Here is a 22,062-nt window from a genome sequence, read left to right as displayed (position 1 = left end):
CCAAGCAGGGCCAATTGGCAGGGCCACGTGGGAGGGAGGCGGTGGAAACACGGCTCTTGTGGTGTTGATCGCTGTGCACCGCCCAGGGCCTGCAAGAGGGGCAGGTGGAATCGCGAGGGGCAGGCAGAGGCGGCAGGGAGCCTCACACAGGGCAGGTGGGAGGGGCACCATTTTCTGGGGTCCCAGCAGTGCACGCTGTGTCCTGAGGGGGGGAGGGCTTTTGCAGGGGGTAGCTGTGGCCATTGGGGCAAGGAGCAGCCAACACTGGACAGGATGTTTATTTTCAGAATACTTTTATTATTTGTACATAATTCCATTAGCAGGTGGCTGCCTCTGCTCAGCCAAAGAGGGGGGGGCGTGTAGGAAGCAGGGGGGGACAGGAGGGAGACCCGGCTGAGGAGGTGGGTCCTGCAGGGGGGAGCACTTCCAAAGGGCTGGGAAAGCCGAGGCCGCCTCCCTTTCCCGCTGTGCATGGTGGCTCTTCCCCACCCACAAAGCCCCCACCCACCCACCCATGGGGCTTCTGGCTGCTCCCCTCGGGGCTCCATGTCGGGAGGGCACCAGACTCCTTTGTCCAGAGGAAATGGAGACGGGGGAGGGATAAAGTGATGCCCCGTTCATGGCCGAGGCCTAGCCTCCTCTCTGCAGCCCCCCAGTCCCAGCCCTTGGGAAGCCATCCGGGTCCCCCACACGAAGCCTTGCTGCAGAAACGGTCTCTGGTCCACCCTCCCCAGTCATTGCAGTTGGGTGACCTGATGGCCTTCTGCTAAGAGGGGGTGGCTACTTTGTCCCCTATCTGGGCAATGATAAAGTGCAGAAAAAAACAAGGGAAGCGACACTGGGGGGGGGGCAGAAAGGCAACTGGGAGACCCCAAGGGATTCCTATTTCTGGGGGTGGAGGCTCGGGCAAGACACCCCCCCCCGAGAGCCATAAAAGCGAGAGCTGCAGGTGATGCCCACGGGGTGGGGGCTCCTTCCCCGTCCCTGTGGGAAAGCTCAGATTTTGGGACTATGGGACCGACCCCCACCTCGCTCCCTGGAAGCCCTCCCAGTGCTGGGTAGCTGCCATTGTGGCTGTTGGCACCTTCACATACAGTTGCCAGAGCCCCCAACCTGGTGTGGGGTGAAGGACCCAGAGGGCCAGCCCACCCCCAAGCGCGTAGTCCAGCAGGCGGGCCAGAAGGGACCTGGAGAGGACCCCCCCTCGCAGCCTGCACCGCCAGGGTTACTGCAGGTAGCGGTAAGCCTTGAAACAGTGGTTGCCCGAGTCGGCCACCACCACGTGTCCGTCCGAGGTGAGCGCCAAGCCCTGTGGCCCGTAGAGAGGGTCTGCCGTGGTGTTGATGTAGGACAGGAAGGAGCCCGAGCTGTCAAAGACCTGGAAGAGAGGAGGGGGCCCTGAACGCTTGTCGGGAGGCGGCACTGCCCCCACGGCTGGCCCTCCCTGCCCACGGACTCCGGGGCCCAATTTCTGTCACTCCATCTCAAAAGCCACGTGGCGGGACAGCATAACAAGAATAATTGGGGGCTGGAGCCCCTCCCCTCCCTCAGATACGGTCCGCGTTGGGCCTTCCACCAGCCGGGAACAAGGGGCTGAAGACCACGTTCCAGGAGCGGGGTGTGGCTGACCAGTGGCAAAAGAGCAACCCCATGCCATGTACTGGCCACACCCGGGCATGAAGGGCCGCACAGCAGGAGCACCAGCAGTTGTACCACCCTTGGGAGCCAGCCAAGGGTTCAAGTCCCTGCCTTCGATCCCATAGGGACATTGGAAGGAGGTTGCTGGATCACTTGAAACTTAGAAACATAGAAGATTGACAGCAGAAAAAGACCTCCTTGTCCATCTAGTCTGCCCTTATATTATTTCCTGTATTTTATCTTAGGATGGATATATGTTTATCCATGTTTAAATTCAGTGACTGTGGATTGACCAACCACGTCTGCTGGAAGTTTGTTCCAAGCCTCTACTACTCTTTCAGTAAAATATTTTCTCACATTGCTTCTGATCTTTCCCCCAACTAACTTCAGATTGTGTCCCCTTGTTCTTGTGTTCACTTTCCTATTAAAAACACTTCCCTCCTGAACCTTATTTAACCCTTTAACATATTTAAATGTTTCGATCATGTCCCCCCTTTTCCTTCTGTCCTCCAGACGATACAGATTGAGTTCATGAAGTCTTTCCTGATACGTTTTATGCTTAAGACCTTCCACCATTCTTGTAGCCCGTCTTTGGACCCGTTCAATTTGATCCATCTCTTTTTGTAGATGAGGTCTCCAGAACGGAACACAATATTCCAAATGTGGTCTCACCAGCGGTCTCTACAGCGGGATCACAATCTCCCTCTTCCTGCTTGTTATACCTCTAGTTATGCAGCCAAGCATCCTACTTGCTTTCCCTACCGCCTCTCTGCAATGTTCACCCATTTTGTAACCTGTCTCTGCTCAGAATACTCGCCATTAACAATAACTCTCTGATGTCTACGCTTCAGCCAGCTGCAAATCCACTGAACTATCCAGGGATTAAGTCCAATCTTCACTAATTTATCCATCAGCTCTTTATGTGGAACCGTATCAAAGGCTTTGCTGAAGTCCAGGTAGGCAATATCCACGGCACCACCTTCATCCAACACCTTTGTGACATAGTCAAAGAACTCAATGAGATTAGTCTGACATGATTTGCCTTCAGTAAAGCCATGCTGATTTGGGTCCAATAAGTTATTGTTTTTTAGGTGCTGATTTATCCTCTTTTTGAGTAGAGTCTCCATCATTTTAACTACAACTGATGTCAAGCTAACTGGCCTGTAGTTTCCAGCTTCTTCTCTACTGCCCTTCTTGTAGATAGGCACAACACTGGCCATTCTCCAATCCTCAGGAACATCTCCTGTTAAAAGCTGAAACCCCTAACTGGGGGCCCTGGAAGACAAGGGGCTCGACTGGCAGCCTCTGCTTTGATGGACGGGCTCAGCCACGCTTCTAGTGGCAACTGAAGAGCTTATCTGACCTCTGCAACCCCCCCCCCCAGAAAGCGTCAGGTGTTCTTGGACTTCGCCCCCAGACTGGCTGCTAGGGAGGAGGAGGAAGATATCCCATCACACACCTGGATCCGGCTGTTCCCCCAGTCGGCCACAATGATGTTCCCATTGGAATCCACCGCCACACCCGTCGGAGCGTTGAACTGCCCGTTCCCCTCACCGTGGGAGCCAAACTTGAAGAGGAACTCTCCGTCTGCGCTGTAGACCTGAGGAGAGGGAGGGAGGGGGCTTGGCCCGGGGCCTCCAGCTGCCGGCTGGGTGATTTTGCAAAGGACGGGCTTGGCTTAGCCCTCCCCAGCAAGCCCAGAGCCTCCCCATAGCCGATGGAGCCCAAGAATCCTCACCCACCCAGCCCCACCTTCAACCCATGGACGTTTGCGGGGGGGGAGCAGGGAGAACTGAGGGAAGCCTTCGGGGGGGGGGGGAGGCAAGCCTTCCTCACAGCAACTGCAGTGCTGCCCTCCTGGACCCCAAGGCCACCTGGACGGGGCAGGTTCCCTCTCACCTTCACAGAGTGGTTGTGAAAGTCGGTCACCACAATTTCATTCTTGTTGTTGACAGCCACAAAGTGTGGCCCTGGGCAAAGAGAAGGGGAGGGAGGAGGTGAGGAAGAGCAGAGGGGCCCAGCACGAATGAGCCCCTGGGAAGGGCCTGAAGATCAGAGGCCGGCCACTCTCCCCAGCCCTGAAGAGAACGAACGAGAGAACACGCTCCAGCTTCTCCACCCCACAACCGGCCCCCAAAGTGTACTTGGTCCAGCTCAAGTTTGCAAAGGCTTATAGCCAGCTTAGGCTCCGGGTCAGCCAGCAAGAGGGAGCGCTGGGACAAAGGCAGCCAGGAGAGTCCAGCCAGGCTCAGCGTCCAGAGAACGGCTGCGGAAATGCGGGCAGAGCAGACCCCTGGCCAACCCTTCCTCCGCTTTGGGGGATGGGCCAGTTGGGGGCATAAACCCGGCCCTTGCCTGCCCTGACATTTCCATCACTTCCAAGGCTGGCAAGAGGGGGTCTTTCTTCCAGGCACCGGAGGAGGGTTCGGGAAGGGCCCACCTGCCCGTGGGCAGCCACGGAAGGCAACAGCCCGAACACGAAGGAGGCAGGGAGCACCTCCCTCCCCCGATGCCCCACGCAGGACAAGGGTGGCCCCAAGAGAGCGGTTTCCCAGCCCTTCCCAGCTGGCCCTGAGGCAAAAGAGGGGAACGGCCTGGAGCACCTGCGAACTGGCGCTCCGAAGTGCCGCGGCTCCCAAATTTGGCTACCAGCTTCCCGTTAGATTGGAAGATGAAGACGCAGCACGCCTTGTTGTCCACCACGATTATGTGCCCGTTGCGGTCCACAGCCACACCCTTGGGGCCCATCAGGCGCCCGGCTCCAATCTTGGTCTGGGGAGGAAGGCAGAAGGGCATCAACGACTGGACGTCACACACCCCCAACTCCCTTCAGAGCAGCCTTCCCAGCCCCCACTGCAGAGCCGATCAGTGGGCCAACACAAGCCCCACAACCCACTCGCGGCTCCAAGCACCGAGAACAGGAATCTGGCCTACGTGAACCGGGTCAGCCAGAGGACTGGGCCTCTTTTGGGCAAAGGCAGAGGGCAGTCTGGCGGGATGGGGAAAAGCCAACGAAACTGCTCTAGAGACCTGCAAATCGCGTCTGCCTCCCAGAGGCTCACCTTGAATTTGCCCTCGGGGGAGAAGATGCTGACCCAGCGATTGTCATAGTCGGCGATGATAATGTCACCGTTAAGATCCACTGTGACCCCAGTTGGGCGCTGCAGCTGTCCTGGAGAACGTCCCCGTACGCCGAAGCGCAGCCTGAACTGGCCCTCGTTGGAAAAGACCTGGTGGGTGGGGGGGAGGGGAGAGTGTGCCTGTGAAGGGGTCTTGGGCAGCCACCCTGGCGCCTGCAGAGGAACTGCTCCTACCTGCACACATTGGTTGTTGCTGTCCGCCACCACGATGCGCCCGCTGCTGGAGGTGGAGATGCCCTGTAGGTTGGTGAATTCGCCCTTTTCCCGGCCCCGGCTTCCTGTCAAGAGAGGGGCACCCCGTGAGGTCAGGAGGGGCCCACCAAACCAGCCAGGCGGTACGGTGACCCTCTTGCCCTCCGTCCCACCCAAGCACCGACCGACACGGAAGATCAGTTCATCCTCGATGGGATTCTCCTTCTTCTTGCCGCTGCTGTACATGCTGGAGGGCCGGCGGACTGCCTTTTGACGGATGTGGCCGCTGCTGGGAGACTTCACGCGGCGCTTGACATCATCTGGGGAGGGGGGCACATCAGAGGCCTTGACGGCCTTGACCCGGAAGGGACTGCTGCGGATGGGCTGCCCATAGAGGCATATGGAGAGGACGTGGTCACCCTCCTGGCGTGGTGTGTAGAGCAGTTCATAAGTGCCGTTCTTGTTGTCCTGCACCTCGTGCTCCAGGGCGCAGCTGTCAGGCGCCACCACCTCGGCCTGCAGGCAGGCGCTGCCATTGCGCACCAGCTCCCCATCCTTGTCCTTGGTGGTGATGGTCAGCGAGGCGGCCTGGCCCACCACGGCATGGCGGAGGCCTTCACCGGTTGCCACCGTCTTGTGAGCAATGGCACTGGTGGTGAGCAGCACGCCCAGATTCAGGATGGACTTGCGCACGCCCTCGGTCTCCACCACGTAGTCCACCTGGGCGTTCTCGTGGGGCTGCTCGGGGAACTCCCGACTGGCCAGCTCGCTCAACCGCTCGCTCATTTGCTTCTTCACCAGCAGCACCTCCGTCTCTGAGCCGTGGTCCAGGGCCTGCTCGGTGAAGCTGCAGCTGCTGAGGATGTTCTCCTGGCCCTGGCACAGCACCTCCAGCTGGGCCTGCAGCACCTGAGCCAGGGAAGAAGAGGTGCAGCCTGGCCCAGCCGGAACCCCCACAAGCCACCCACCAAGGAGCCAAGGAGCAGGAGAGTCCCTGCACGGCCCCACCAGGCCTGGGAGGCTCGGCCCACAGAGCCAAAGCACCAGGAGCCTCTCCACCGTGTGCTTTCCCAGGCTGTGGGAGGAAGCAAGGGGGGGAGACCTCCTCAGCCCTCTGGGATTACCTTCTGTTTGGCCCCACAGAGGGCCTCCAGGTCTCGGACCAGCAGCCCCTTGCGTTGCCCTAGCGCCTTCTCCAGCTCAGTGAAAGTGCTCCCTATCTCAGCCACCGCGTCGTTCTTGCGCTCCACCAGCTGCTGGCTGATTCCAGACACAAGTTCCACGGCTGCGGCCAGCTGTGGCAGGCTGAGAGACAAGCAGGAGCCCTCAGGACCCTGAGCTGTGTGGTGGCAAAGTCAAAGGAAACCCCCACCCCACCCCCTCATCTGGACCTGTACCCCCTCCCCAGGTCCTACCGGCTCTTGATGGCGTCCAGCTGCTGGCGCAGGGAGGCCTTGTGCTGCTCCACCACGTCGCGCAAGGGCACGGTCACATGCTCTCGGTGCTCTCCCACGGTGCACTCGTGGCACATGGCCGTCTCACAGGCCTCGCAGTAGTACTCCATGGTCTGGGGGTGGGGGGGGGAGTTAGGGCTGGTGAGCCCTTGAGACCCAATCCCCAGCCAGCATGGCTGCCCTGGGGACTGGCCCCTTGGCCCCCACCTTGGGTTTTTGGAAAGGAAGTGGAGATGTGGGGTCCCACCCATCGGCCAGGGAGAACCAGAGGAGGGACCCCTCCCACTGACCCCGCCCACACGCACCTTCCCCTCGTGGTTGGGGCACGAAAGCGGCTTGCCCGGCACAGCACCGGCGGAGTCCAGCATGGCGATGGCGTCCTCGTGGCCGGCGCTGTCAGGCTGGCGCTGGAGCACTTCCATGAGGTTGGTGATGAAGAAGTTGTTCTGCAGGGCGGCCACCCCCTTCTCCGGGAGGATGGAGGTCTGGCGGCAGACGGGGCAGGAGAGGGTCAGGCTCTGCGGAGGGATGTAGTTCTGGAGACACCTGGCCGAGGGGGCAAAGACGCGTCAAGGCGAGCACCCGACCTTGGCAGGCGGCCCTCAAAGAGACCAAGTGTATGAGGGGGGTGCACCCCAAGTAGCCAGCCCGCCCTCTTCCACCCCCCCAGCCCCCCACCCCCACCATGCTGGGCCTATGCTTGGGGCTCCGACTCTTCCAGCTGTGAGCAGCAGAGGTTTTGATGAACCGCCACCGTCTGCCCACCGGCTCGACACTTCCGGCCCAGCCCTCGTGTGGTCCCCTCTTCCTTGCAGCCACCCCCAACAAAGCTGCAGCTTCGTGGCAGAAGACGGTGCCTACCCACAAGGTCACGCCACACCTGGCAGAGGACCAACCTGGACACACTCGGGCTTCCGTGCCGGGAAGAGAGCGAGCCCAGCGGTGCCGGGCCTTGGCTGACGGCAAGGAAAGCTGCTCTCTGGTGGGCAGCGTGGGGTGGGAAGAGAGCCATGGGCCTGCTCAAGCTCCACCCAGGATGGAATGGTCAGCCTGGCCAAAGGGAAGTGGGCTCCCTTCCTCAGAGGGCGGGGCAACGTTCTGCTCAGGAGATGCAGCAAGCGGCCCCTATTCGTTTCTGCCCAGACCATCTGCCAGGCCAGCGGTGGGTCCCACGCAAGCATCTCCCCAAACGCCTCGGCCACCCCTCTTCCCTCTGCCCTGCAGGGCCTGTCTTCAAAGCACTGCACCAGGGGAGCAGCCCTCAAGCCCCTTCCCACGACCGACCGACCAGGCGACTGGTTTGGGTGCAGCTCCAGGGAGGGCTGAGTCCTGGGGGGGGGGCTCTCAGATGCCCCCCCTTGTCCCCTGTGTGTGCAGAAGCATCCTCTGGCCAGCAGTCAGAGCACAGAGGGTGGGGAGCTTTGGCCAAGGCAGAAGCAAGGGGCCCATTCTGACCTCTGCCCCAGACCAACACAGCTCAGCACCAGCCTGGAGTGGACAACATGCCCAGCACAGTCCAACCCATGGGAGGCCCAAAGGCTGGCCCCCTCTTTGCTTCTGGGCGGAGCTTAAAGAGCCCCCTTGAGAGTGGGGGAGCATTGGGGGCCCCAGAGGTTAGCGCTGGCCGAAGAGCCCGACTGGGTCACCCAGGAGGCAGATCCCTTCCAAGATCACTCGGGGACCTTTCGGGACCTGGCAGCCTGCCTATGCGGTGGCTGTAGCAGTGACCTTGTCAGGGAGGAGGCAGAGCCGCAAAGCCCAACAGAACAGCTCAGAAAGACACACACTCACACACACACACACACACACACACACAGGGTCTTTGGGGGTGTGAAAGGTGGGGCGGGTGTATGTGTGTGTGGATAATAATAATAATAATAATAATAATAATAATAATAATTTATTAGATTTGTATGCCGCCCTCTCCAAAGACTCGGGGAGGCTCACAACAATAATAAAAACAATGTTACAGTGAAACAAATCTAATATTAAAAGAGAAAAAAAATATAAAACCCCATCATTTAAAACCAAACAACACATACATACCAAACATAAAATATAAAAGCCTAGGGAAGGTGTCTCAGTTCCCCCATGCCTGGCGATACAGGTGGGTCTTGAGTAATTTACGAAAGACAAGGAGGGGCAGTTCTAATCTCCGGGGGGAGTTGATTCCAGAGGGCCGGGACTGCCACAGAGAAGGCTCTTCCCCTGGGGCCCGCCAAACGACATTGTTTAGTCGACGGGACCCGGAGAAGACCCACTCTGTGGGACCTAACCAGTCGCTGGGATTTGTGCGGCAGAAGGCGGTCTTAGAGATATTCTGGCCCGATGCCATGAAGGGCTTTATAGGTCATGACCAACACTTTAAATTGTGACCGGAAACTGATCGGCAACCAATGCAGACTGCGGAGTGTTGTAGAAACATGGACAGATCTGGGAAGCCCCACGATGGCTCTCGTGGCCGCATTCTGCACGATCTGAGGTTTCCAAACACTCTTCAAAGGCAGCCCCATGTAGAGAGTGTTGCAATAATCGAACCTCGAGGTGATGAGGGCATGAGTGACGGTGAGCAGTGACTCCCGGTCCAAATAGGGCTGCAACAGGTACACCAGGTGAACCTGGGCAAACGCCCCCCTCACCACAGGCGAAAGATGGTGTTCCAATTTAGATGTAGATCAAGGAGGACATCCAAGTTGCAAACCCTCTCTGAGGGGGTCAATAATCCCCCCCCCCAGGGTAATGGATGGACAGATGGAAATGTCCTTGGGAGGCAGAACCCACAGCCACTCCGTCTTGTCTGGGTTGAGTTTGAGCTTGTTGACACCCATTCAGACCCCAACAGCCTCCAGGCACCGGCACATCACTTCCACTGCTTCGTTGACTGGACATGGGGTGGAGATGTATAGCTGGGTATCATCGGCATACTGATGATACCTCACCCCAGGCCCCTGGATGATCTCACCCAGCGGTAGTTTCCACCCTGCCAGGATCGCTTCTGCCCTGACAAGACAGACAGCCGGGACTCCCGGCCTTACTCTGGTCTGGACTCCCTTGCAGGGCGAAGGGTCTCTGCTTAAGCGCCCCCCCCCCTCAGGTCCTCCGACTCCAACGGCTGATTTCAACTGACTTGCTGGGGCCGAAATGGGCTCCGAGCCCCTTGCAAGAGCACTGTAAGCTCTCAGCCTCCTACGCCACTTCCTGGTGCTTTTCCAGCCCCCTCTAAGCAGTTCATAGAGAGTGGGCACACATTGCCCCCAACCATCTGGGTCCTCATTTGACCCACGGGAAGGCTGAGTCAACCTGGAGCCTACTGGGATACGATCTGCCAAATTGCTGGCAGCCAGTGATCCCCAGAAAGGGAACTCTCTGCCTCTAATATTTCAGATGCCCGTAAGGACCCTCAGCATCTCAGGCCAGGGACCCCCGATAGCAAGGAGGGCCCTTGGGTCAATCAATCTACGTGGGCCCGTTGTGTCCCCGCCCCCATCCTTCTGAGACGGTCACACACCCGCAGAGCCTCAAGAGAAACGCAGAGTCGCCCAAGTGCCGCGCCGGCAGTGGCTGCTGAGGGGGGGGGGGCTGCTGCAGGGGGGGGGCAGGGAGGAGAAGCGCTTCTCCGCCCCCGCAGCGCCCTCGCGCCCTTCCTGGTCCGCTCAGCGCGGCTCTCGGCCGGGCGCCCCCTAAGCCCGGAGGGGGGTCAGGCCCGGCAGAGGGACTGGGGGGGGGCGCGGCTCTCACCTCTCGCAGAAGGTGTGGAGACACGGCAGCACCTTCGGGTTGTGGTAGCGGTCCAGGCAGATGCTGCACACCAGGAACTGCTTGTCGATCTGCCGCACCACCGGGCTGGAGCTGGACTCGCGCTTGGCCATGGCGGGGGCGGCGGGAGGCGGCGGCTGTGCTCGGGAAGAGACAAGCGGCCCTTCGGCCCTCAGCGCCGCCGCACGGGAAGGAGCCAGGACGGCCGCCCTCCCTCCCTCCGCCCAAGGGCTTCCTCTCGCGGGAGGCGGCACAGCGCGGAGCCGCATCCCCCTCCCTCCCCCAGAGCATGCGCCGCGCCACTCGCCTCGCCCCCCCGCCCGCCCCCCTGCAACGCCGCGGAGACCCAGCCGCCCTGGACCCAGCCGCCCCCCCCCCCCACCGCGCGCAACGCCGCCCCGCCCGTCGGCCCCGAAGAAAGGGCGGCCGCTGGGGGCTTCCGGCTTCTGGACGCGGCGGCGGCGGCGCCTCCCCTTCCCTGGAGGGAAGCAGGGCAGCGGCGGGAAGGCGGCCGGTCCTGTGACGCTCCCCCCCCGCCACGCCCTTCTGCGGAGACGGCCGGCCACAGCCCCCCCCCCCCCGCCCCCGGTGCCTGCGCTGCCGCCCTCCAAGCCGGGGACCGCCCGGCCGCCCGCTCACCGCGAGGGCTGCCCGGCCGGCAGGCGTCAGCACCAACGGCGTCCGGAGCGCCCAGCCCGCCTCTCCCTCGGCGGGCCCGATGCCGCTCCCGGGCGCCTCACCGCATCCCCTCGGCTGCTGGCGGGGCCGGAGCGAACCACTGCTGGCGGCGGCGGGGGGGACGGGAGCCGAATCGCGCCCGACGACCTTCGCGGCCGGCCCGGCGCCGCCCTCGCCCGCCCCTCTCGCTCAGCCCGAGGAGGCGGGACGGCGGCGCAGCCCCGCCTCGCTCCCCCGCCGCCGAATGGTCGCGCCCGCCGAGCCCGTTCGGAGCCGCAGCAGCTGCGCCTTCTCCGCAGTGCCCGAGCGGGGAGAAGCGAGCGGGGGACGCGGACCCGCTCCCGCCTCCGAGGCCGCCCGGCTCGCGCGGGGAAAGACCCTCCGCCGCCCCCCTTGCAGGGAGAGTCGAAGGATGGCGGTTGCCATAGGAACTGCATCTGGTCAGAGAGTACCAGAGCTGGGGGGGCGTGGCAGGAGCAGCGGCGCTTCTGGGGGCCGGAGGGGCTCCTGCGAGGGACCCTCTACTGCAGGCAGGGGGTGAATGGGTAGGGCACCCCACTCAGTCCCCCCAGGAATTCTTTCTGGGCCCCTTTCCCTTCAGCCCCCCAGGTCTGGCGATCCAGAATGGAAGTCGCATGGGGGGCAGGCCTCCCCCCCATCCTCGGGATCGGAGCCCCATGGGCCCCTGCTCCTGTTCCAGCCAATGGGGAGGGGCCTTTCCTTGGCCAGGAAGCCCAGGGCTGTGCCTCCCCACATACTGCACACCCAAGGCTGTGTACAGCACTTTGGTGGTGTTGGTGGTGGGCAGAATCCTGTGGCTTCTTGGTGGGGCGCATCTCCCGCATTGGACTCGGCCCTCTGGCCACGCGACCAGGCCTCAGACTGCAATGCCCACACACCCCTGTGTCCCCCACCCAAGCCCCACCCACGTTGAATGGCAGAGTGGGGGGGAGAGAGGGCAAGACCTCCCAGGGTTTTCTCAGGGGAATCAGAAGCATTCCTCCCCCCCCCCCACCCTTCCAGAAAGGCCTCCCCACTGACTGCCATGTGGGGCTGAGCTGCCTGGAGGTGGCCCTCCCTCCACTGAGGAGCCTCTGACCCCCTCCTGCGCCCCCCCCACGAGCCTTGGAAGCCCAACTGCCTACCAGGCCCTCTGCTCTTCACGCTGCTATTAAATGGCTTCCCGCCCATTTGGGCCATTGGCGGTGGGCAGCGTCCAGGCTGGGCCTAAAACCTGCTGCTGGGAACGATCTGCACGTGGAGGAACCGTTGAAAGCTGGTGGTGATCCAGCTCTCGGGACAGAAGCAGCAGGTGCCAGAATCACAAGGGCCAGGTGCCCCCTCCCTCTTAAACTCAAACCTATCCTGGAGCCTCTTCCCCATCCAGCGCCCCCCTTTGCCGAGATCCCAGAGGCATCTCAGCCGACCATTTAATGAGGAAGGGAATCAAGGACAGGTTGGGTGCCTTAAGTGTTGCTGACGGAATCGCATTCAGCCCTTGTATGGATAGATATAAGATGAGACTTACTTACACCAACTAGTTAGGTTAGAAACATATAACAGTCATGAACAATCCACCCTTTGCTACGTGGTAAGAGGCCAAAGCCTTTAGCAATATTCCCCCCGCCCTGTTTCTCCCCTGGAAGAAGGGGGCTTTGGGCCAGTCTCTCTCACTTTGCCCAATGCCCCTCAGCAGGTGAGTCCTAGGCAGTTTGTTCACAAAAGCAATAAAGGCAGGACAGAACTAAATAGATAGATTCAAAGGCTCTGTTAGCGTCCCATGGCCACCAGGGGGCGCTGACACTCAGTGGAGACCCAGAAACGCTTAGCATGTTCAGAGAGGGAAAGTTCCCTTGCCTCCTTTGCCGACGGTCCAGGCCAGCAGCCCCCCCCCCCACACACACACACACAAAAAGGATGTGCTCCTGGCTCCGAAGCACTTTCACACAGTGCGTAGCCGCCCAGGACGCAGGAAGAGGGGGGGCTCAGGTCGCTGGCCTGCCTCCCTTGACACCCGCCAAGCCCTCCCCGCAGAGCTCTGGGTTCAAGTCCAACCCTCTGAATCAGCCGGGAAGGGTATCAGATCCTAATCCCACCTGCTTATAGGTAACAGCCAGGTTCGGGAGGTGACAAAACAAGGAAAAGCGAGAACAAGCCATTATCTCTGTGCTCCCGTCCCAGAGTCGGCTATGATGATGACTTGGCCAGAAAGGACGGACTTGACCATAGAGGCAAAGAAACAGACTCCACTCTCTTTCCCCTCTAGAGGGGAAACTCCCCCATTAGGTGCTGGACAGCCCCGGAGGAAGAGAGGGACCCTTGTATCAAAAGTAAAAGCACTCTTCAAAGTCACTTTAGGAGCCCCACAAGAAAGCAAAAGGAAAGACACACAAACTGAGCCCTTTTTGCCCAGGTCTGGCAGTCACATTTCCGGTTATCATTCTGCCCAAACACTGCAAGGGGGAAAACTCTGCGCCCCCCCTCCCCGCTGGCAGCCGGGGAGGCTGGTGCCCAAAACAGGAGGGGGGAGGGGGTGCTTGCTCAGCCCAACCACTGTCAGGAGGGAGGGGGAACTTCCACCCGAAGGGACCAGCGCTGGATGGAGCAGCCACAGAGAAGAGGGGGCCTGAGAGGGGGGCTCACGGGCAGGTCCGGATCCTTCCTGCGACCCTCTCGGGAAGCCAAAGCTGCAGACTCAAGAAGGAAGATAGGAAGAGGATTAGCGCCGTTGATCCTGGAAGAGATTCCTCAGAATTGCAAGGAAAAACCTCCAGCGGCTCCCTGGGCAACTCAACCGCGGGACAAAGGCCCCACCGGGGACCCCCGGCCGGAAGAGCCATTGGACTGCCGCCTTCAGACTCCCGCCGCGGAGCCTCCCTGCAAAAGGTGCTTATACCGGGGAGAGGAGAAGGGAAGGGGGCGGCGGGGGACAACCAGCAGCAAAGCCAGAGAGAGAAATCGCCCCGCTCGCCTGGAAAAGACGCCGAACCAACCGCGCCAACCGCGGGGGTGGCGCGAGGGCTCACTTGCGACGTGGGGCGCCCGTCTGGGGCAGCGGGAGGGCAGCCCAACTAGTGCTCCAACAGGCGGGGTGGGGCCGCCTTTCCGAAGCCGGAGGCGAGGCTGAGCCTCGGCCGTCGGCCTTCCAGTTTCGCGGGCGGCGCAGAGCGGGACTCTCGGAATCCCTTCCGAACCTGCCTTGCCGGCCTGGGAGGCGCTTTCGGGCCGCAGGGGACGAAAGGAGCGGCCGCGCTCCCGGCCGGTCTCGTACTGCAGGTGCCCGGCCTCGGGCGGGAATGTGGCCCGACTGGTGCGCCTTCTCCACCCGCGCACCTGCCCCGCGGCCCCAGGCCTCCGCTCCACGGCCGACCCGCCGCTGCCGCTGCCCCTGTTGCGGGGGCCCGCCGCTAGAAGCGCCGCCGAGGGGGGCCACGAACACGCCCGCCCGCGGAAGAGGAGGAAGGTGCGCGTGCGGTCGGGGCTTCACGCCCGCCCTCCTACCCCCCCCCCCCCTGCGGTTCCCGAGCCATCCGGCGGGGCAGCCCGGGCAAGACGACCCCGGCGCCGTGCCTCACTGGCACGGCAGAGAGCTAGCCACGCGTCCCGAGCCGACTCACCTGCAGGGGCCCCCGCCGCGAGAGGCCACAGGTAGCCCACAGGCAGTGCCGGCGCCGCCTCCAGCTCTCGGGACGCCAGCCCGGAAGACGCCGCCCTGCCGAGGCCGGCCCCGCCGCCGGCTTCCTCGCGGACGAGCCCTCCCCTGGCGCAGAGGCCGCCGCCGCTCCCTGCCGGACCCCCTTGGCGGAGTGCGCCGTGCTGCTGCTCCAGGCCAGGCCGACGGGGCCCCGAGCTGTGGCTGGTCTTAAGGCTCCCCGGCGCCCGCACGGAAGGCGGAGGCGGGTGCTTCAGGGGCCACTCGGGGTGTTGAGGTCCCGCCTGTGTGGCCTTGGAAAGGGGTTCCCGGGACCCTCCCCCAAGCTTCCTGGTCGTGGTGGAGTAGAACGCTTGTTCCACCAGGTAGCAGCCCTGGGCAGAGGAAGGAGGGGCCTGCAGCAGGAGCCTGTCACAGGGGGTCTGGAGCTCAGATCAGACAAGGCAGAGCGAGTAGAAAAAGGTTTATTGAGCATAAACAAAGTGGTCACTTAATACCAGTCAAGGCAGGGAAGCAAGAGGAGGTTAAAACAGGCCCGTATGGGGGGGGGGGTTGTACAGGAGGGATTGGGGGGCGCAGGGGGACAGCTGCTCCCTTTACTAGATCTGGGACCCAGCCTGGGACTAGGAGGGGCTGCGGGGCTTCTCCCCGCCACTCAGGCGACGCAGGAATCCCACCAGGCTGCAGACCTTCTTGGGGGCGGGGGAGGAGGGGCTCGCTTGGAAGAGGGTGGGCAGGCGGAAGGGGCTGCAGGAGGAATGGGGACCCTGAGCGGGAGAGGCGGAGGGGGAGGCCAGGCGGGAGGGCAGGGGGCTGCCGAGCAGGGCCTGGAGGCTCTGGCCCAAACCCCTGGGGGGCTCCTTGCCACGGCTGGGGGGCGAGGGGGTGCAGGGGGCCTCAAGGCAAGGGGAGAGCCCAGGGGGTAGGGTGTGGCGCCGGTGGAGGTTCAGGGGCCTCTCCCGCCCCCCCTGGGGGCTCCCTGCGGGGGGGCAAGGAGGAGGAGGAGGAGCAGCTCGAGCTGGACGGCTGCGGCGGCCAGAGGAGGGAATCCAGAGGACCAGCAGGTCCAGGTCCAGGCCCTGCAGGCCGGGGTCTCCGGAGGAGCAGGTGGCCGTGGAGCGTCGCTTCTGCTTGACCTGTTCCTGATGCCTCCACTGCTGCTGCTGCTGCTCCCGGTGCAGGGCGGCCTCCCGGGCCTGGTTCTCCTGTGTGTGGGGCGGGAGGAGGAGATGAGCAAATTCCGCCACCCCCCAGCCATCCAGGTGGCATCTGCGATGCCTGGGCAGCCACACCACGGCCAGCTGGACACCGGGGGGGGGGGGGGTTCCCTTCCCTACCGGTTCACCAATGGGAGTGCAGCCCCTCCCTCGCACCTGCCTCGGTTGTGCTTCTGCACCGTGCTTAGGGCCGGCCGGTCAGTGGCACTGGTGTGTCCGATCCGGATGGAACCAGATGCCCCCTCCCCCCTCGCCCTACTGCAGCTGGACCTGCCTGGACGGCTGCGAGGAGACGCTCCCCAAAGGTCTGGACGATGGCGCAGCACTCGGGCAGGCGGAAGTCCTGGGGCTCCTGGCAGAGGAAGTCGGAGAGGCTGGCCGTGGCCCGCTGGAGGCCCTGCAGGTCGGCTTTCACGGCCCCCAGTCTTGCCTTGGCCTCCTGCAGGAAGGGCCCCATCTGGCCCTCCAAGCCCAGGGCCCCCAGGTCCCCCTGAGCTGCCAGCAGGCGCTGCTCCAGGCCCTGCAGTTCCGCCACCACCTCCTGGTCATCCATCCTGCAAAGGAGGGCGGCAGCCATCAGGCGGGCAGGCGGGGGGGCCCAGGGGCTGCCCTGCTGGTGGGTGCTGGTCCAGCCTCCCCTTCTCCCCCCCCCCCCCACACACACACTGGCTCCCCTCAGTTGCCTTCCTCACCGTGAGGCAGGGGCCGCGTGCTGGAGCTTCTGGGGGAAACGCAGCAGCCTGGGGTCCTTCCTCTCGGCCTCCTGGAGGGGAGGGAAAGGCTGGTCCAAAGGGGGCCCCTGGGGAAAAGCCCGGGAGTGGGGAGGGGGGCCCTTCTTTGGCCCCAGGAAGATTTTCTCTGAATCCTCATTCCAGCCCATCCTCTGGCTGAGCCCACAATGGGACCGGTCCCAAGGGATGGGTTAGAAGAGGGAACCGGTTTTGGGGGAGGCATTTGAGCCATTCCTCACCTACCACTCCCCCTCCCAAAATCTGCCAGACAACCACATCCAGTTTCACAAAGAGCCTGAGAAAGTGCCAGGGAAGGGGGGGGGGGCTCTATGACCAGGTCCCAGGCCAGGAAAACTGCTCTGAAAGCTGTGCCCCCCCCCCTCCCTGGCAAAAGCAGGTCTAAATGTTATGGCTATTTTTTCCTTCCTTCTTTCTTTTCTTCCTTCTTTCCTTCCTTCCTTCCTTCCTTCCTGCTTTCCTTCCTTCCTTCTTTCCTTCCTTCCTTCTTTCTTTCTTTCCTCCCTCCCTCCCTTCCTTCCTTCCAAGGTGGGTGAAATGAGGGCCCAGATGGTTGGGGGCAAAAGAGGCGGACACTGTCAACCGCTTGGAGGGGGTTGGGAAAGCAGTAGGAAGCGCTATATAAGTCTAAATGCTATTGCTATTTCTTCCTTCCTTCCTTCCTTCCTTCCTTCCTTCTTTCCTTCCTACTTTTCTTCCTTCCTTCTTTCCTTCCCTCCTTCCTTCCTTCCTTCTTTTCTTCCCTCCTTCCTTCCTTCTTTCCTTCCTTCCGAGGTGGGTGAAATGAGGGCCCAGATGGTTGGGGGCAAAAGAGGCGGACACTGTCAACTGCTTGGAGGGGGCTGGGAAAGCAGTAGGAAGCGCTATATAAGTCTAAATGCTATTGCTATTCCTTCCTTCCTTCTTCCTTCCTTCCTTCCCTCCTTCCTTCCTTCCTTCTTTTCTTCCCTCCCTCCTTCCTTCCTTCCTTCTTTCCTTCCTTCTTTCCTTCCTTCCTTCTTTCCTTCCTTCCTTCTTTCCTTCCTTCCTTCCTTCTTTCCTTCCTTCCTTCCTTCTTTCCTTCCTTCCTTCCTTCCTTCTTTCCTTCCTTCCTTCCTTCTTTCCTTCCTTCCGAGGTGGGTGAAATGAGGGCCCAGATGGTTGGGGGCAAAAGAGGCGGACACTGTCAACTGCTTGGAGGGGGCTGGGAAAGCAGTAGGAAGCGCTATATAAGTCTAAATGCTATTGCTATTCCTTCCTTCCTTCTTTCCTTCCTTCTTCCTTCCTTCCTTCCCTCCTTCCTTCCTTCCTTTCTTCCCTCCTTCCTTCCTTCCTTCCTTCCTTCCTTCTTTCCTTCCTTCCTTCCTTCCTTCCTTCTTTCCTTCCTTCCTTCCTTCCTTCTTTCCTTCCTTCCGAGGTGGGTGAAATGAGGGCCCAGATGGTTGGGGGCAAAAGAGGCGGGCTCTCTTGGAAGGGGTCAACCGCTTGGAGGGGGCTGGGAAAGTGCAGACAAGTCTAAAGGCCCTGGTTGCTCCTGGAGCAGCTTCTCAAGGCGGCCACAGCAGAGCTTCCTCCGGAGGGAGGGGGGTATTGTCCTCCCCCCCCAAGGCTGAGATTTGTGTTGTGTGGCCCCTCCCCCCTCCCCCCAAGGCCAAAATCCTCACCAAGGCCATGAAGTGCAAGAGGTCCATGCCGGGCTGGTTGCCCCTGGTGTCTGGCAGCCTCAGGAGGGAGGAGACGTGGAAGCCACAGGCAGAGCCGGCGTAGCCCCCCTGCGGGAGGGGGAGGGAGGGGGTCAAAGGGAGTCATGCGCCTGCACCGCACGAGGCTGCCCAGGTGCCCCCCTCAGTGCCCCCCCAGAAAGCACCTCGTTCAGGTAGTTCCCCGTCTTCAGGACCAGGAGAATGAGGTCATGCAGCTCTTCGCAACCCAGCAGCTCTGCAGGAAGGGAGGGGGTGAGCTGCACAAGGGGGAGGGCAGCCGCTGCCCCCCCTGCAGGGCCCCTCCCTCTCCCAGATGCTCCCCGCATAGATGCCATGGCATCCCCTGCTGGGGTGGGGGGTGAGGAGCGAGGGGGTGAGGAGGGAGGGGCCCCAGCCCCACGCACCCAAGGCCGCCTTGGTCAGGGTCTGGATGGCCGACTGCAGGGCGCTGAGCTGGGGCAGCAGCTGCAGCTTCAACACCAGGAGCTCCAGGCGGCGGCCGTAGCTGGAAGACAAAGGGGGGGCTGTGGGGGCTGTCCAGCAGGGGGCCCCCTCCCTGCCCAGACCGCGCCCCCCTCACCTGGGCACCTGGACCAGAAGCAGCGCAAAGGCCTCGGCCTCCGAGAGGCGGCTCCGGTCACCCTGGAAAGACTCCAGCTTCTCCACCTTCCCAGGAGAAACGCCAGCCGTGAATCTGGCAAAGGGGGGAGGAAAGAGCCCCTCCACCCCCCCCACCCCGAGCCAACCCCCCCCCCCCCCAATCACCTCCTTCCCGTCAGGAAGCATCTTCAAGAGCTCCAGCAGCTTCTCCGGCCCGTAAAACTCTCCTGAGCCGCGGTGGATGTCGGCCACGATGTCTTCCACCGGCCTGGGGAGGGGGAGCTTCTTCGTGGCTTGTCCCCCCCCCAAACCTGGGCTCCCTCTGCCCCCCCACCCCTCCCTCACCTCTTGAACTGCTTGAGGAAGATTCCCAGGTTCAGGATTTTCTTGGCTTCCAAAAGGGGGGGCTAAAAATAGAGGTGAGGGGAAGGAATTGGGGCTGTTCTGGTCCTCTTGAAAAGAGCTTGGGGGCAGGGACTCCCCATTTCTCCCCTCGCCCTGCAGGACCCCCCCCTGCTCAGTGCCATCTCTGGTGCCACAGGGGCCCCCAGAGGTTTGGCCCCCACCCTCCCCTCCCTGCACAGATGCCTGCCTCACCCCCAGGCTGCCCACCTTCAGCGACTAGCTTGTTAGAGACCCCCAAGAGGCTCCTTCAAGTCCCCCCTCCCCCAAAGAACTGCCCTGCGCTGAAAGCAGGCTTTCGTCCGTCCGTCTGTCCGTCCGTGAGTGCCCACTCATGCCCTCCCCCTCCTGCTGTCCTGCCCCTAGCTGGGGCAAAGTCTTGGCCCTCCTGCACCTTTGGGGGTGTGGCTGTGGGCGGAAGGGGGGAGAGGGATCCCCTCTGCTGAACCTCCCAGCTTGGTCAGAGGAGCCTAGAACTCACGTGGTCCTTCAGGTGTCTCCCCCTCCCCCACCTCAACCCTTCCTGGGTTTCCAAGGCCTTCCAGCGTGGAGGGAGGGGGTAGACGGAGGGGGTGGGGGGAGCATACCAGCCTCAATCCAGCCAGTGGGACACCAATTGGCCCTCCACCTTAGAGAAGACTCCGGTTCCCCTAAGCTGCCAGGCATTTGGGGGAGGTTCCGTGCTCCACCTGACAAAACTCTTCTGAGGACAAAAGAGCGCCCCCCCCCCACTACTCTCTCCAGCTGCCTGAAGAAGGGCCGCTCGGCGGGAGAGGCGCGAAGGCTGCGCAACGGGGCTTTTCTGGGGGCAGCGGGGGGCTCATGGCGCCTTTCAAAGGTTTCGTTGCATTGAGAAGCCCTTCCGGTTTCTTTCTGGGCACAGTGGGGCGGGGGAGAGAAAGTGAGCAGGTCGCCACCGGTCTCGGGGCGGGCAGGAGAGCAGTCGGCGCCGCCCAACACCCCCTCCCCTTTTCTCTGGCCGGGGAGACCCAGGTGCCGGCCCGCCGTTCCCCCCTCCCCCGCCCGGCGGGCTCGACCTTGCCCCGCTCTGCGTGTGGCGCCCGCTCGGGGAGCCGGCCAGGAAGCGGCCGTCGGAAGAGCCAGCAGCCTCCGCCCGCCCTCACCTGCTCAGTTGCGGGGACGGCTCGGAGGGAGCTGCCGGCCGGGTCCGGCCGCTGCCCGAAGAGTTCCTCCAGCAGACGCCAGTCGGGGCTCCAGTCGCCACGCCGTCGCGCCGCCGTCCAGAGGTTGGGGCGCCCGTGGATGCGCTCGGCCGGGATGGCCTCCCAGTTGAAGTTCCGGAGGCGGACCGGCCGCCGCGCGGAGGGCTCCTCAACCGGTCTGACCCCGGCGTCGCCCAGGCTCAGGGCCGGCGGCGGCGGCGGCAGCGGCGGCAGTAGCAGCGAAGGGCCTGCGGGGGAAGCAGGGGCCGAAGCGGCTGAGAGGCGCGGCGGTCCCGGCCCCGTCCACTCTTGCGGCGAGGGCACGGCGGAGGCGCCCTCGGGAGTCGCCACCATGGTCCGCGGGGACGCGTGGCTGCAGGAGGGCCCGGGGCGCCGTCGAGGGCAGCGGAGGAGGGCTGGTGGGGCGCTGAGGCGAAGGGCCGCGAGGCAAGAGTCGCTCCGCTCGGGTCCAGCGCAAAGGCGGCGGCGCTCTCCGTGCGGCGGGGCGGGGCGGTTCCCGGGGCGGGGACCTCTTGCGCCCTTCTTCGACGGGGAGGCACAGGCACAGCCGCGGCCTTCGGGAGGCGGTTCCTTTCTGGTCTCGGCTCGGACGGTCAGCTACCCGAGGGATTGGCCGGTGAGTAAGGCCCAAGGCTCCTTTAAGGCCGCAGTAGCCCCGGGGGGCGGAAGAGAGCGGCGGCCGGACTCCCCCTTAAAGCCTCCAGGGTCGGAGCACCCACAACTTTTGGAAAGAAGCCATTCCACGGTCAACTTCTCCTCCGTTCTCTGCTTCACCAGCCCCCCCCCCCGTTGCTTCTTGTCCTGCCATGGGGTGGGGGATGAAGGGGGGGGGCTTTGTGGAATCAACCCACCCTCTACAAGACAACCAGTGAAGGTTGCTCTTTGCAGTAGTCAGAGCAAGGGAGGTTTCCAAGATGGGGGTGGGGGATAAACGCAGCGTCCCCCCCCCCGTTTATTGTTGATCTGACATCCTTGGCCTGCTTTCCTCCTCTCCCCCCACCCAGAGGAGATCGGGTGATTGAGGCAGGGCACCCTAGAGAGCAGCAGCCTCCGGATTAACGGCCCAGTCTGTGTCTCCCACTGGCTGAAGCAATAAGGTCACGAGGCACCTTCAACGGGTGCAGGCGTTGCCAGAGGAGAAGCGCAACCCCTCCCCCAGGAGAGAGAAACCCGGAGAGGTGGGGGCTCCGTCCAGATCCGGGAGGAAGAAGGGTTCCAGGGCGGCTGGCGGCAGCTAGAGGCTGCAAAGGGGGGGATCAGGAGTGGAGGGGCTGCTGTGCTTTCTCTCTCTCTCTCTCTCTCACACACACACACACACACACACGCACAGGGAGGGGGGGATCTGCCCTGGGAGGTTTCAGGGCTTGGTGGATGAGGAGGATGCTGGGCCCCCACCTGTGTGGGAGTAGTGGGTCCAAGGGCTGGGCAGAAGCGGTGGGGCCCTGCCCTAGAGAGGCCCCTGCAGCCTGTCAAGATCCTGGCACCCCAATTCCTGTCCCAAATCCCCCCCAGGATGGCCCTCCCCCCCCTTAGCCCGGACCCGCCAAGCCCCACCAGCCCCCCTGAAGTTTGGGTGGGCCTTGACTTGCCCTCCTTGGGTTGTGGCCCCAGGAAGCCCAGCAGAGCAGGCCCCTCGTTCCCCACTGCAACAGCCCCTGTGAGTGGAGGGGGGGCCTCCACGCGCCCCTTGGGAGGGGCCTCTCCCCCCACTCCCGAGG

The 22,062-nt window shown here is 62.7% G+C and overlaps 2 protein-coding genes across 7 annotated transcripts; both read right to left on the bottom strand.

Moving 5' to 3' along the window:
• Positions 1–276: 276 nt before the first annotated feature.
• Positions 277–14,615, bottom strand: TRIM3 (tripartite motif containing 3). 6 transcript variants are annotated; one of them, XM_070749338.1, is made up of 12 exons: positions 14,476–14,558; positions 10,163–10,317; positions 6,730–6,970; positions 6,386–6,537; positions 6,095–6,275; positions 5,156–5,879; positions 4,953–5,056; positions 4,701–4,868; positions 4,242–4,410; positions 3,538–3,608; positions 3,098–3,238; positions 277–1,378 (listed from the first exon to the last, which is right to left on the bottom strand). In XM_070749338.1, exons 2-12 carry the CDS (start codon positions 10,291–10,293, stop codon positions 1,226–1,228), a joined length of 2,235 nt encoding a protein of 744 aa, XP_070605439.1. In that variant the 5' UTR covers positions 10,294–10,317; positions 14,476–14,558; the 3' UTR covers positions 277–1,225. The 6 variants fall into 6 exon arrangements, with proteins under 6 accessions (XP_070605439.1, XP_070605438.1, XP_070605440.1 ...); XM_070749337.1 differs by lacking the exon at positions 14,476–14,558 and adding an exon at positions 10,820–10,966; XM_070749339.1 differs by having other exon boundaries at positions 4,953–5,879; positions 14,476–14,615.
• Positions 14,616–14,958: 343 nt separating this feature from the next.
• Positions 14,959–21,132, bottom strand: LOC139166138 (FH2 domain-containing protein 1-like). The gene is made up of 10 exons (XM_070749342.1): positions 20,285–21,132; positions 19,104–19,165; positions 18,924–19,026; positions 18,739–18,824; positions 18,563–18,663; positions 18,323–18,393; positions 18,120–18,227; positions 16,420–16,490; positions 16,002–16,281; positions 14,959–15,715 (listed from the first exon to the last, which is right to left on the bottom strand). Exons 1-10 carry the CDS (start codon positions 20,675–20,677, stop codon positions 15,134–15,136), a joined length of 1,857 nt encoding a protein of 618 aa, XP_070605443.1. The 5' UTR covers positions 20,678–21,132; the 3' UTR covers positions 14,959–15,133.
• Between the last annotated feature and the right edge of the window lie 930 nt (positions 21,133–22,062).

This window comes from Erythrolamprus reginae, chromosome 4, assembly GCF_031021105.1.
Source record: "Erythrolamprus reginae isolate rEryReg1 chromosome 4, rEryReg1.hap1, whole genome shotgun sequence".
Lineage (NCBI taxonomy): Eukaryota > Metazoa > Chordata > Lepidosauria > Squamata > Dipsadidae > Erythrolamprus > Erythrolamprus reginae.
This window is presented reverse-complemented; position numbering and strand designations above follow the sequence as displayed.